The 14,447-nt window shown below is 51.5% G+C and overlaps 2 protein-coding genes across 4 annotated transcripts in view; both read left to right on the top strand.

Annotated features, from left to right (window-relative positions):
* The window catches only part of THRAP3 (thyroid hormone receptor associated protein 3), a 33,898-nt gene extending 24,962 nt beyond the window's left edge, over positions 1-8,936 (top strand). For 2 of the 3 annotated variants that reach the window (XM_035345670.1, XM_035345671.1), the window contains 7 exons: positions 386-558; positions 1,617-1,728; positions 2,412-2,496; positions 4,829-5,013; positions 5,671-5,863; positions 6,328-6,477; positions 7,373-8,936. In XM_035345670.1, coding sequence (XP_035201561.1) covers positions 386-558; positions 1,617-1,728; positions 2,412-2,496; positions 4,829-5,013; positions 5,671-5,863; positions 6,328-6,477; positions 7,373-7,594 — 1,120 coding nt within the window. In that variant the 3' untranslated portion in view covers positions 7,595-8,936. The remainder of the gene's footprint in view (positions 1-385; positions 559-1,616; positions 1,729-2,411; positions 2,497-4,828; positions 5,014-5,670; positions 5,864-6,327; positions 6,478-7,372) is intronic. The other variant, XM_035345673.1, reaches the window with a different exon arrangement.
* A 3,356-nt stretch (positions 8,937-12,292) lies between these two features.
* LOC118177826 (collagen alpha-1(III) chain-like) overlaps positions 12,293-14,447 on the top strand; it is a 3,307-nt gene continuing 1,152 nt past the window's right edge. The window contains exons 1-6 of the mRNA XM_035345866.1: positions 12,293-12,899; positions 13,344-13,389; positions 13,641-13,737; positions 13,872-13,933; positions 14,014-14,263; positions 14,379-14,442. Coding sequence (XP_035201757.1) covers positions 12,582-12,899; positions 13,344-13,389; positions 13,641-13,737; positions 13,872-13,933; positions 14,014-14,263; positions 14,379-14,442 — 837 coding nt within the window. The 5' untranslated portion in view covers positions 12,293-12,581. The remainder of the gene's footprint in view (positions 12,900-13,343; positions 13,390-13,640; positions 13,738-13,871; positions 13,934-14,013; positions 14,264-14,378; positions 14,443-14,447) is intronic.

The following is a 14,447-nucleotide window of genomic DNA, read 5'->3' as shown; positions in this document are numbered from 1 at the left end:
TTAAGGCAGTAAAAAGTTGCTCCAGAAAGCACATTTGTACAGCAGCAGCCAGTAAATGTTAATACACCACGTGGGATGTTAGAGGTTGATCTCGAATTTAGGAACAGTAGCAGAGGATTATAGCCAGCTAGTGGGGTGGGAATGAGCTTGATTCACAGCTGTCAGGGTTTAATATCGGTGCAGCCCTCCAAGTACAGAGCAACAAGTGATCCGAATTACTACGGTAACCTAGATTAGTGCATTTTAAAGATATTTAAGTAAGCAATCAGCTCATGCTATTAATATTATTAGATTACTTCATAGTATTATACAAAAATACATCTGCTTCCAGCTTCTGAAACAAACTGCTTCCCTTGTTCTATTTCATGTGGTCTGTTTTCTCTAGTCCAAGTGGCATACTGGCTCAGGAACGCAAGCTGTGTCGTGACCTTGTGCATAGCAACAAAAAGGAGCAAGAATTTCGTTCTATTTTTCATCACATTCAGTCTGCTCAGTCTCAACGGAGTCCTTCTGAACTGTTTGCTCAACACATAGTGACTATAGTCCATCATGTAAGAGGTGGGTCAAAGTCCCCGTATCCTCAGATGAAGGTTCACTCCCCCCCTTGCCCAAACAAGTGACTTTCATGCGCTCTGGTTAGTGCTCAGAGCTGTTCTCCAGCAGATATCCATAGATGAGGACAGCAGCTGATGATCGTGGAATTATTTAGTTGGAAATGATTCCAGATGATCACGTAGTCAGAGAATTATTCAGTTGGAGGTGATTTCTGGAGACCTAGATCAGCCTCCTGCTCAAAGCAGCACTAGCATGCAGGTTGGGTCAGGTTGCCTGGGGTCGTGTCCAGTTGAATTTTGAAGAACTTTGGTACAGAGTTCAGTGTTCTGGTATTTGGCCACTCTCACGGGGGTTGGGGGGAAGCGTTTTCTTTATATCTGGTCAGAACTTCTCTTGTAGCCTGTGGTAATTGTCTCCTGACCTTTTGTCGTGCAGCTCTGAGAGGAGTTTGGTGCTATTTCTATGTAATTTCCCTGGAAGCAGTGGAAGACCGCCATTTCCCCTTAGCTTTCTCTCAATTTGTCTTTTCTAAAAGAGAGACGCAGCACTTCCCCTCTGCTAATACATCACATATTCCAGCCCCCTAATCCATCCTGGTGACATTCTGTATTTGCCGGTTTTGAGCTCTGTTGCACTGGACAGCCTAAAAGTCTAGCTTTATCCAGAGACAGCCTGGCAAGTACCAGTTGCCTGCACGCCCACCTCACCATTTACATTTAAAAAAATGCTTCTGGAAAGGCAGAAGAGGTGTTCTCGCTTTTACCTGAACAATATTCAGGGAGACCGTGACTTAAAATTTGTATATTCTATCGATTTGTGTATATTTACCTAAATCATGTCTGTAAAACGAGTTCACTTGCCATTAATTGCAAGAGTAAGTAACCTGAGTGAATTGCTAATTTCATGAGTTAAATTGAAACTTGTCAGCAGTGTCGAGTTGCTCACGTGTGTGCTTCATGTGTCCTGCAACTGAATCCGACCAAGCTGTGGGACTGATGTGCTCTTTCTGTTTACAAAAATGGTATTAATATTGCGGCGCTGTTTGCTCAACCACCCCACAGAGCATCACTTTGGATCTTCAGGAATGACACTGAATGAACGCTTTACCAAATACCTAAAGAAAGGAATGGAACAAGATGCAGCTAAAAACAAAAAGAGCCCTGAAATTCACAGGTCGGTGGCATTGCAGCGGGATTTTGGGTTTCCTTCTCTTAAACTGGAGTCATTCTGGAATAATTCAAGAGTAGGAGAGAATGGGTGGATCTGTACCTAGTTAAGTCGTGCAGTGGGTTAGAGTTGTGTCGTCTCCTACCCAGCCTTTGACAAGACAGACTAAGGAAGTTAGTGAGTAGTGAGTAAATTCTTGAAGGACAGAAGTGATGTCTTGGTGGAAGAGGAGAGGGGATGTCTTAGTCTATCACTTGAATTCCTTGCATTTTAGACTTGATATCTTTTAGACGGACTTGCAGCAGCTTGCTAATGTTACTTGGTAAGCATATGGGAATATGAAAACTTAAATTATGATTGTGTATCATTTATAGGCATTTTCTTCATGTTATAAAGTTCTGGTTTTAAAGACTTGCATTTATGTTTTTCATGTTGCATTCTTCCTTATGTTTTTCTAAGTCCTTTTGTCTACAGCTGAAAGAGTGCTTGGACAGTTATTTATTGAAAAATTGCTTGACATCAGCAGAGACCTAATCATGAATCTTAAGTTGCTGTAAAGTAGCTTCAGCAAAAAAAACGGAGAAAAAAAAGAGGAGTTTTAGTTTTGGAACATTGGACTGTCTGCTTTTAGTGACGTTTGACATAAAAACTTAATCTTGTTTGTAAGGTGACTCTTATCTCTCTTTTAGGAGGATAGATATTTCTCCCAGTACTTTTAGAAAACATGGATTCTCTCAAGAGGAAACGAAAAGCTCCAGAGATCCTGGCTTCAAGGTGAACTGTTACTCTGATTAGTTTAATTCAACAAAATGAGTGCATTGGGCATGAACTTAACAGTGATGTTTTTGTTTAAATTACTCTCTACTTAAGTTTGTGTTTTTCTTTTAAGGATGGGCATAATTCTAAAAATGAACTACAAAGGGTTAATTTTTATTAAAAATGTATCAACAACCTTTGTGAAGTGGTTAGACTATGGTAAATGACCCCAAAGTCAATTGAGGTGAGCTTGAGAAAAAAGAGAGGATTTTTGGAACAAGTGCCCATGATGAGAGAAGAGACTTTTTGTGATATTTTTCTGCTTGTAAGTATTATTAAATCAATTGTATACATGCGATATTTCCAACCATGTTTTCAAAAAGACATGCATGTCAAAAAGAGGAAAGTAAAACTAAATACTTATCTAAACAAGATACACTATTAAGCAGATTATAAATTTTGTTCTAACAACTTACTGTGCCATTTCTGTTGATTGCTGTTACTTTAACATTCAGCACCTGTTTGAGTAGATCCAGACCATTTGGAATTTAGTGTGTTAGCTTTTCTGAGTAGATCAATGTTAAGCCATCACACTTACTGTAAACGATCATTATAAAGTGGCTTAACTTAATGTTTGGGATTTTAAACTTTGTTTATTCACCTTCATACATATTTACGTTGAACGTTGAAGAGATTTTAAACAGTCCTGCTGAAACCTTACTTGTTTCATATTTGTTTTCGATTTTTTCCAAACACACTTGTGGCTTGACATGGACGATGGTGAGATGGATTTGATGGGCCTGAACTCTGAGCATCAGCTTGGCAGAGTGTATTATAAACGTGGTTTCCAAACAGCTCGCCAGCCTTCCGTGAAACAGACGTGCCCTCACAAACCCCAATAGGTGTTTGCTGTACCACATAAGGGAGCTGCTGCTGATTTTGTCACTTATGTGTCATCCATCGTGTTGGGAGCAGTTTTATTCTCAGAGTAGAAATTAAAGCTCTTTGCCTGGGGAAAGTAGAAGAGCAAAAAAAAACAAAAACAAAACAAAACGTCTGCTCCCACTCCTGCGTTATTTGACATTTTTATTTAAACAAAAAAAGTGTTTAGAAACTCATGTAAGTAAAAAATTTAATAGCTAGAGAATTACTAATCCTTTTGTATTTAATTCAAGATGATTAATCTGATTTATGTTGCATATCAAGTAATACAGTTCCCAAGATTAGTAAATGAAGTGTAAATGTGTAAATGAAGTAGCAATCTCTGGACGCAACTGTGGAGGCTGTATGTTGCTAGCAGCACTGTGCACAGGCTTCCCACTAAAGTACCGCTGTTAAATGTTTGTCAAAACCACAGCCACTGTCAATTTGCTGCTCGTGTGTGCAGTCAGAGCAGAAGTTCATCGAAGAGTCATGGGTCTTAAAATATACACAGTAACACAACTTCACATTTTCTAGAGAAAATCTTTTTAGCAGCAATTTCAGTAGAACTCAAGCATCAGTTGATTTTTTTTTATTTTTTTTTTAGTTAGCTCTTTAAAGGTAAAAATCTAGTTCTGGTTTTCATGCAGCTTTTTTCTCTCTGTGAAATGCCAGGTAGCTGGCATTAGTAGACTTGCTAGGCTTATGTGGAGAAACATGTACCATCTGTGGTGACTTCTTGGCATCTTTCACACGGTGCCTTCTCGTCCAGGGGCAAGCAGTACTACAGGTGATACCTGCCACAGAGCAAATCTTCTTGACAGATGTGTTAAAGATCAGTGGGATGCTGATATTCCTCCTAAGAACCCTGATCACTGCATTTTGGTGGCCTCTGTCTCTTACCACTTCAAGTAGCAATCACTGTCTTAGCTGTTTGCCACTTGGAGACACCTTTTGCTTCTCAAGTTTTCAGACCCGGTGATTAAAAATCCCTTCCATGCTGCTAGATGATCTGTCAGCAGGGTAGCGAGCGTTCTGCTGCTGGGTGACAAATGCCCACAGGCTGCTAGAACTGCAGCATGCCAAAAATGCCTGACACACAATCAGATGGATTAGATTTCCAAGTTGTTCTCATCTCACTGGCTGTGGTGTATACAATAAGTGTCAGCCTCTGTGTTTCTCCCTCCCTATTATCAGGCTGTTCTAATGCTGTTTAAAAGAAATGAAAAGTTAAATTAAAGCAGTGCTCTTGACGTAGGAAAATTGAAATCTGTGCATTATTTTACATCTTAAAATGGATGAAGTATTGATTAGCATTCAGATAAATTCCTGTTCTCCAGAAGTCTGTGCAGTCAGTAGCAAAGTAATGGTGCTGAAGTAGTGCGCTGTAAGTCTTTGTGTTAAACTCTTCCCTTCCCTGCACTTGTAGGCTGAAGGGAAATATAAGGACGACCCTGTTGACCTGCGCCTTGATATCGAACGCCGTAAAAAACATAAGGAAAGAGATCTTAAACGCGATAAATCCAGAGAATCAGTGGACTCGAGAGATTCAAGTCACTCAAGGGAAAGATCAACTGAGAAAACGGAGAAATCTCACAAAGGCTCAAAGAAAAAGTATGTAGGAAACCTAATAGCCATTTCCTTCTGCATTTCATATTTCTGCTATTAAAGTTGGAGACAACATCACGTATATATAGTTGTACACCTGTTGACATAACTGCTGCAGTGGCGTGAATTATTCCTCTGCGTGTCTTCTCGATACCGTTCTATCTATCTGAAACGCTAACTAACTGTTAAAGGTAAATGAGAAGGCTTCGTGTGTCAGAATGGGTGAGTCACTTTTTCTTCTTGTTCCAGTTACAGAAAAACCAGCAATGTTTAAATGACTTTTCTTTAAGTTTAATCCTTTTCTGTGACCGTAATTTTTTCCATTTGACTAAAACTCTGTATCTGTAAGTGAATGCCTTCCTCCTGGAAAGGAGTCCTAGAGGAGAAGGGAATAGTACTGGCCTCAAATTCGTGCTTATCTCATAGTTGGAGGTATAAACACCTTAAAAGCAGCAGGGTTGTGCCAGAGAAGACTTGGGACCTGTGTTAGATCTGCATGTTGTAGCTGATTTGAGTTGTTAATATGGCTTTTCTTTTTCGTAGTAGGAGAGTGAAACCATTGCATTGGTGGGGTAGGGATAAATAATTCTGTAGCAAGCAGGTTACTACTAAGGTATTAACCCTGTGGTGTCCCCCTGACCTCATTTCCTATCACTGAAACAGGAAACACCGAAGGGTGCGTGAGAGATCCAGATCCAGCTCATCATCCTCACGGTCCTCTCATTCAGTCAAAGCAGAGGAATATCCAGAGGAGACTGAGGAGAGAGAGGAAAGCTCCACAGGCTTTGACAAGTCCCGGCTGGGGACTAAAGAATTCACAGGTCCAAATGAGAGAGGAAGAGCTAGAGGGACCTTTGTAAGTATCCCACCCCGAGTACCAATTGCTGAAGCAGTCAAAAAGCAGCTGCTGTGAATTGTTCTTCCACAGTTAAAGCATACAGTGAAGGAGAAGCCCCAGAGGTGTGGTCTGGCTGTGGATGATGAGCCAGAACGTGATCGCTCCGTATCTCAAGCACTAACCAGGGTGTTGACAATATAGCCTGGGCGGTTGAACTCCAGCTGTGTGGAGCAGAATCAAGCCTGGAAGCTTTTGCTCGTTAGTAATTGCTGAGCAACCCTGATGGGCAGCGTAACGTGCATCAGTCAGTTTGGGTTAGGCTGCCAAAATGACTCACCTGGTCATAACCCTGCTCGTTGTTTGCAGTTTGTGTGCCTTAGTTACATGAAAGTCTTTCAGCTCGGTGCCCCTGAAGTCAGCAGGGAGCTGGGGGGCACTGCCACCGCAACCTGTTTATTTTTCTTCGTGTTTTGCTGTTACAGCAGTTCAGAGCAAGGGGGAGAGGATGGGGCAGAGGCAACTTTTCAGGAAACAATAACAGCAACAGTGGTGGCAACAATGACTTCCAGAAGAGAAACAGAGATGAGGAGTGGGATCCAGAGTACACACCGAAGAGCAAGAAGTACTACTTGGTATGTGTCTGAAGTACTAAAGTATAAATCCTCCAGGTATACCTGGCCTTAAATGTGTATAATCTAGGAGCTTAAGGCTTTGTGCTGCTTCCTCACCAGGGGCTTACGGCCCACCACTGGAGTTCGTTACTGTTCCCTTCAGAATGGTTGGCCACTAACTGAAATGAAATCCTGACGGCTGGTTAAAGACCCCGTGTTTCACAGGAGTGCAGAAAAAGTGGCTCAAAGCTATTAGACTGTGTTGCAGATGGGCTACACTCCTTGGTTCTTCCATCCCCGTTAAGTGTTCAGCTTCCTGCATGGCTTAGCACCGTTCCTTTTTACCGCTGATGATAGATCTGCCATACTAACAGGCGTTTATCTGGGAGAATCCTCTCTGAATGTCCAGCCTTTGAAGAAGGGAAAGTTAAACACAGACTTGTTTTCCTCTTCCTGATTTGGGGTACCCGAGTCTTTTCGTTAAATAACTCTGTGTTTCATCTTGCACCTCAAACAAGAAAGCCTTGATTTTACTTAATTGCACTTTTTCTGATCTTGTTGAAGGTAGAACTGTAATTTTTTTGGTGTCCAGTCTCTAGCCTGCACTTTACATACAGAAATGGATCAGTTTGAGCCCGGCAGCGTGGTTCATAGCAGCCTGTACCAATTGCAGTGATGGCTTGCTGTGCACAAAGAGAAAGCTCGTGTGGTGATCGTGCATTCCTGCCTTCATCTGCTGTTTTCATCCCCCAAACGAGCCAGTACTTGTGTTTAGAGGGCAGTATTCACTGTGGCGTAAATCTGGTTGGTTTTATCTGGTTCAGGGCTGATAGCACCAGGCAGTGTTTCCCTGCTGCTCTCACACCCAGAGCGGTCAGTCTGTTTCAGCTGCTGTCGTTGCCTTTTCCCCATGCAGCACGATGACCGGGAGGGCGAAGGTGCGGAGAAGTGGGTGAACAGAGGCCGTGGTCGGGGTGCTTTCCCCCGAGGACGAGGTCGCTTCATGTTCAGGAAGTCGAGCACCAGCCCCAAGTGGGCCCACGACAAATTCAGCGGCGAAGAAGGAGAAATCGAGGATGACGAAAGCGGAACAGAAAACAGGGAGGAAAAGGACAACTTACAGTCGACGACTGAGTAGCCGCAGTCTGCATGTTTCCAGGGAGCCCTGGCGGGAGTGGAGGGGTTCAGCATGCTAGTGATGGAGATCGTCAGGGCGATCCTGAAGAGCCGAGCAGAGCCCCAGAGAGGAGCTCGGAAATAACCCCGAAGTTAACTGCATTTTCAGAGTTCAGCCTCCCTAAGTGTGGACTAGAACTGATAAATCATATACGCTTGGATCCGCTCATGGAGTATACCTTCCCAAAGACTTACCTTCTGGACTGAATAAGGTCGAGTACTGGGTGAGATCCTAGATTTTCTCTCTTGTCTGTGACCTTATTGAATGGTCGGTTAAATTTTTTTTTTGGTAACAGGCTTTGAAGACGATGTGGATTTCGGTTTGTGCCCATCTTAACCCAGTAGTCTTGACACTTTTTGTTTCTCTTTTATAATTTGAAATAGCGAAGGTCGGGATTAACTCGCCAGTTCAAATTTTTCTCCCCTATTGTGTATTCAATTTTTTAAATTCATACTTACTTATTTTAGGCCTTTACGTATGTAGTAACATCACTTAAATGATAACTTTTGGAAACTATTTTTGGTTCTTATAAATAAGAAACAATGAAGCATGTGAATAAACATCTAAATGTTAACTTGTTGGGACCAAACTGCTATGATTTTTTTTAAAAAAAAACTTTTTTTATGTAACAGTTGTTTTAGGGCCTTTTACAAACAATTGTTTTCCTTTTATGTTGAAAGTTAACGAAATTAGCATGGTTTTAAAAAAAAATACACCCTACTTTTCATCACTGTTTGTGTACAGCGTTAGGCCTGGTGTGTGCTGGAGCCCCAAACTGCTCGCAGGCATTTTGTGTATCCTCTTTGCAGCTGGTTGTGAACTCGAGTGCTCTTTCCAAGGTCACATAGTTTTCTAAGAAACTTCAGAATTCTACTAGGTTAAAAAAAAAATATATAAAAGGAAAGAGGAGAATTTTTCACTATTTTTTATTAATCTTTTTATAAAAACAAAAGGCAAACCCCTCCTGTGCTGGCTAAGGATGGCCGTTACCATGCATTTCTTTTTATCTTCTACTTCAAACGAAAAAAAAAAAGAAGTACTCAGAAGAAGTTTGCAGATAGTTGTGGCTGAGTCAGTGAGCCTTGGTAGCAGGAGAGGCATGTCCACGCACCGACGCTGAGTGTGCACGTGCTGTAAAGACGCCGCTCTCCCTGTCCTCACCACCTCTGCCTTCCCTCCCCCAGGATTGCTGTGCTCATCCCCGCCCCCCCACCAACTAGAGTTTGGTTTGTTTTGACTTGAACAGTTCCTGTTTAGCAACCCCCCTCAAGTTTGTTTATGCAAATAAAAAACAATAAAATGAGTAGCAGGTGTAACTCTGCTTTGTTTTGTGGTCTGAGGCTGGGGCTCCCTCTGTCTCCAGCCATTGCCTTCTGAATTAACTGGTGGAGCCGAAAGAACCAAAAGGCTTTGGCCAGCCTCAGGGTGGAGCTGCAGAAGAGATGCTGGGAAGAGCAGCTTTAAAACATGGTCCTGGAGGAGACATTGGCCTGGGCAGAGTAAGGGAAGAGGAAGCTCAGGCCTGTGGGGCTGCTCCCCCTGCTGAGAAGCAGCAGTTGCAAGCAGTTACTCTCCTAGCCTAACGCCCGAGGTTCCTGTTACGGCTCTCCAGCTAGGGAACTCTGCACGTGGAAGCAGGTGGAAAATCTCATTGCAACCCAGCTGAGGCAGGAGCGGATCCCTGGAGTTGTTCCCACAGGAGCTGTCGGGGCAGCGCCTCGGACGGTGGCAACTGTTCTGCCTCCAGCTTCTGGCACTAGCTGTGATCCCGGTAGGTGCAGGAACCCGGCACCTGGGTCTGTGCACCTGGTTCTGTGCCATCAGCCTGACCCGCTTCTTAAGGTAGTTGCTAAAAGCTAATTTGTGTGCCTGAACCGCTGTTAGGTGTCCCTTGGGAGCAGCAGAACGAGCAGCTCAGCCCTGGCCAAGATGCTGGAGGCTGAGGCAAAGCTGCTCCCTGCCTGCTGCCTGCCTCCTGCCTGCTGTGCGCTGCTTGTTGCTCGGGGCACGAGGACTTTCCCTGTGCCATGAGGGCAGAGGTTGAAGCCCCTCAGCCCTGCAGAGCAGTGGGGGCTGCTCTGTGCTCCGCACTTCTCCCCCTTTCCTTGCTGGCATCTTGTCTGCCCATCCAATGGCCATCTCAGAGAGGCAGGGACGAGTCTGAGGTCTTTGTTTCCAAGCCACCTCATAGCAAAGAAGTTTCCAAGCCACCTCATAGCAAAGAAGTTGTTGGACCTTTAGCCCCTGTCTCTCAGCAGTAGCGGCACAGGAGAAGGAAGCAAGTGATAAAGCCCCAGGCTGACTGTAGGGACTGCACCTAACAGCCACATCCACGCTCCCACACTGAACTCCTCACCAAAGATCCCACCTCCTGGCACCCCTGTTCCATGCCAGCACTAACCCTGAAAGCTTGGCAACTGCTAATTAATGAAATCAGTCGTTGCATTTGCTGTGCCATTCGGTACAAGTTTCTCTATTGCTGCCACTTCAAAGGAAGGCAACAGCTCGCTGCACTCCTTGGGCAAGGTGTGCGGGGGGGGGTGATGGTTACGGGGTCTGGGGTGAGTCCAGGGGTCTGCCTGCGCTGCCGAGGGGCATTCCGTGTGTGTGGTGTTCGGGGGGGTGTGGGTTAAGGGTTTGTGTTGCCCTCTGTGCTTGAAATCGAGCCCTTGTGCCAACTTGGACAAAAGATGCCCTGTTTTCACTGCTCCTTCAGCCTGAACAGGCAAACCCAGGGGCGAGACCACACGTCCCGCTGGGTGCTGGTCCTTGGGCCAGCTGCAAACAAGCCTCTCCTTTTACTTTTGTTCAGCATTACCAATTCAAATGGGTTTTAAAGAAAAATTCACCTGGTGGGGCCGGAACCGGCGGGGAGCCCTCGGAGCCCTTGGCCTGGCTGCCCCTTTCCGGCCTTTGCGCTCTGCAGCGGGACGCCAGACCACGAGCCTCGGCTGCTCGCGGTTTGTGGGTTTTGGCCCCTCTGTGGTTTAGCTTTCACTTCCCCCTCCATGCTGAAGTTACAGGGAGAGCCGCGAGGCGTCGAGCTGCCGTTGGGGCACGCGGAGCCTCCTGTCCTCACCTGGCTCCTGGCTCTGCAGCGGGACCGGGTCGGCTGCTGCCAGCCCAGGCAGCTCAGGTAGGGGCAGGCAGGTCCCTGCTGGCCGCTCGCGTGCTCCCTGCCGGGCAAGGAGGCACGGCCGGGTGAGGAATCCTCTGGCTGCAGTGACAGCCGCTTGGTTCCTTCTGCTCGTCAGCTAAACCGGCCCTGCGGCCGCAGCCCCAGCCCTGCGCTGACCCCCACCCGCGTGCGTTCTCCTGCCTGTGCTTCTGGGGTGCTGGTGGGAGGTTTGGGGCAGAATCCCTCCTGCTCCTGGGCAGCAGCTCCCAGGGGAGGTGGCAAATTGCCTGCAGGGACAGCGAGTGTCCAGCAGTAAGGGCAGGATGGAGGCCAAAGCGGTGCCTAAACATCAGCACCCCAAAAAAGCAACCGGGTGCCCCTTGCTTCCCTCTCACACCGTGCGGGCGCTGACCCAGCGCTGCTGCCTCGTGGGCTCCTTGCGCTCCGTCCCTGCTCCCTGCTGCCACCCCCCTGCACAAACCTGGCTCTGTCCTGCCCGGCCTCGCTGAAGGCACCACGGGGAGGGGGGGATCGGTCCCATGGGTCGGGGCAGGGCTGGGCTCACCCCGCTGCAGGGCCTGGTGGCGGGTGTGGAGGTTTTGCTGTACCAAAGCTCGCCGCTGGCCTCCAACACTGCTGGGAAGCGCATGGGGAGCCCACAGGGTCCCTCCTTCCTCTTCTGAGCCTAAAACATCACTGCTGCCTGCCAGCTTCCCCAGCACCGGGGCCAGGGCAGGACAGCCCCATGGTTTTACCTCCTGCTCCCTTCCTCTCCCCGACCCTTTCCACGCGGTGGTTTCTGTGGCTGCCTTACACCAGCCTGCTGCTCGCTGCTCCCCGGCCCCCATCACAAAGCCTCCCAGCCGCTTTAGGCCCCCAGGGCCACCCCCCTGCACCATGGGAGCGAGCGGGGCCACAGCTCCCACCAGGGGACCCCATCGCACAGCTGCGGCCCTGGGGTCCCCGTCCCTTCCACACCCCAACGCCGAGGTCACCGCGCCGGGAAGCAGCTGCCCAAGCCCTCCCTGGTGGCACAGGCGAAGGTGGGTGGGGGGGCTCCGTGCTGGAGCTTGGGGGGTTTGCAAATGCCTTGGTGCTGCCTGGGCTGGCCCCCGACCCCGTTTGGGGCAGGGGGAGCAGGATCCCTTGCACCCCAGCGGGGTTTTCTCCTGCAGGAAGAGCCGCAGCCGGCAGCACAGTGCCCAGCACCCCTCCTGCCCCCGGTGAGGGACCTGGGCAGGGGCTGGGGGCTGCAGCATCCCGGTGAGCCCCTTCCTGGAGCCACAGCTCTGCCAGGAGCTGTTCGGCTACACCCTGGAGCTGCTGCTGCGGAGGGGAGATGTCCAGGTCCCCTGCAAGGTGAGGCGATGCCACCCCAGCACGCGGCGTCCCGTGAGCCTGCCCACGGCAGCTTTTGGGCCCTGGGCACCTCCGAGCCCCACGGCCAGGGGGGTGGCAGCAGCGGGGCTGGTTGTGCCGTGGGGCAGGAGGAGCCCCCACGGGGTGCCAGGGATGTGGCATGGACCAGCACCGCGGTGCTCAGCGCTTCGACTTCCTTCCCCGCGCGGAGCCGATTTCCTCCAGCGTCACGTGCGCGGCGCGGGGCCGGGGCGCTTGGGGGGAGCCTGGCACGGCACCGAGCGGCACGGCCTGGGGGGCAGCCCCGTGCCGGCAGGTAGGATGGGGTAACCGTGGCTCTGCGCCCATCCCGGCAGCAGCTTTGGGCACCGGCAGCCCCACGCCACTGGGAGTGACGGTGCCGGGGCCTGGAGAGCATCTCCTGTGCTGTCGGGGCTGGGCGCCCTCGTCCCTGTCCCCGTGGCCCCGCACATGGCTTGTGCCTGCAGCGGCCTCAGGGTGGACAAACCCAGGAGCGGTTTTCATGCCCACGAGGCCGCAGAGCCAAGCGGTGGTGGGGACCCGGTGGTCCCAGGGCTACCAGCCTGTGATGGGGACGAGGCGGCCCATGGGCACGTGTCGGTGGCCTGGTGCCCCGCGTCCACCCCGGGCTTGGTGCAGGGGGTGCTGCCGCCCCGTAGGTGGTGGCGGTGGGGCCGGCATCCTGCCCGTGCCGGCGCCGTGGGGGAGGCGCAGGTCTGCGGCGTGCAGAGGAAGCGCCGACCGCAGCGACGGCGGGAGCGGGGCTGGGTGCGGGGCTGGGGAGGCTGGAGGGGGGCTGCAGCTGCCCCTGGACTGGCACAGGGGGCTCTGGGCACACAGTGACCGCCCGGAGGGACAGGGCCCACCATGGGGATGCTCGGGGCCCGCTGAGCATCACTGCCGGTCCCGGCAGACCTCGGGGTGGTGGCGGTGAGAGTCGTGGGCCCGGGGCGCCCTGGGGGTGTCTCACTCTCATCCTGCCTCTGGAAGTCTCCTCGCCACCAGCCACGGCCCCACTCGCGGTGCTGAGCCCCCTGTGCCTGGCAGGAACGGGATTTAGGGACGTGGGGGGTTCAGGGATGTGGCGGCACCTGGAGACCACGTCCTAGTGGGGACGGGGGCTGTCCTGCACCAGCCAAGGGTCCCTGGGAGAGGGGTCGGTAACCAGGACCCTTCCCCAGCTCCTGACGAGCCCCTGTGCTCCCACAGCAGCCTGAGACAGCGGGGGACCGGCCTGGCCACCAGCAGGAGCACACGGGTGAGAACTGGGCAGGGGATGCCATAGGGAGGAGAGAGGGGACAGGGACGGGGATGGGGATGGGGACAGGGACAGGGTCGGGCAGGTCCCCTTGCCCAGGGCAGGACCCCCATGCTGCGGCAGGTCCCCGTGCCCGGGCAGCGCGGTGCCGGGGCTCCCGGCAGGAAACGCTTCCTGCCCCGGTCTCGCCGGGCTGTGCACCGTTCCCCCTGCCGGCCCCGGCCCCGCCGCTCACCCCCTGCTCTCCCCAGCGAGGATGGAGCCGGCCAAGCCTCCCCCCAGCAAGAGGATGGCTCCCGCGCCCCCCGTCCCGGCCAAAACCAAGCCAACCCTGGGGCTGCCGAGCAAGTAAGCCACACGCGGCCCCACTGGGGCCTTTGGGGCTGCCGCGACGTGCCCAGCACCAGGGCTGTGCTGATGCTCGGCACCTCCCCGGGGGCACACCACGGCCGTGTCACCTCACTGCCCCCTGCCACCCCCAGGCCCGGTGGCCCCCAGCCCAGCACCTCGGCCGAAATGGAGCGGGGCAGAGCCGGAGACCCAGGTAGGGCCGGGGCCGCGTGGCTGCGGTGCCAGCACCGTGTCCTGTGGCCGTGCCCTGGTCTAACACCGTCCTTTTCACAGACCCCGATGGCTTCAGCACCCTGCAGGTGACCACGGCCAAGCTGAGCCACCCCACGGCCACGCGCCCCCGGGTGCCGGGCCGGCGGCCGCCCAGCATGGCCGGGGGGGGCTTGGGGCCGCCCTGCGCCGAGCTCTGCCCCCATCTCCCTGCCGCGGGGCAGGGCCCGGAGCAGCGGCTGGCCCTGGAGGACCTGAAGGCCGAGGTCCGGTCCCTGCACATCCTCGTGGACCTGATGCGAGGCCAGCACCTGTGAGTGGGGACGGGGACGATGGGGAGGGGTGGCCGACCCTAAAAGGTCCCCGAGGGCCCCCGGGAGCTCGCTGCTGGGCACGGCCCCACCTGAGCCACCCCCGCGGCCTCGCAGGAGGGACCTGGAGGACGTGAGGCTGGAGCTGCAGCACGAGCGGGCCAGGCGCGAGGCGCTGCAGGTGAT

The sequence above is a fragment of the Oxyura jamaicensis genome, chromosome 23, assembly GCF_011077185.1.
Source record: "Oxyura jamaicensis isolate SHBP4307 breed ruddy duck chromosome 23, BPBGC_Ojam_1.0, whole genome shotgun sequence".
Classification (NCBI taxonomy): Eukaryota; Metazoa; Chordata; class Aves; order Anseriformes; family Anatidae; genus Oxyura; species Oxyura jamaicensis.
The sequence above is the reverse complement of the archived record's forward strand: the minus strand, read 5'-3'. Positions and strand labels throughout refer to the sequence as shown.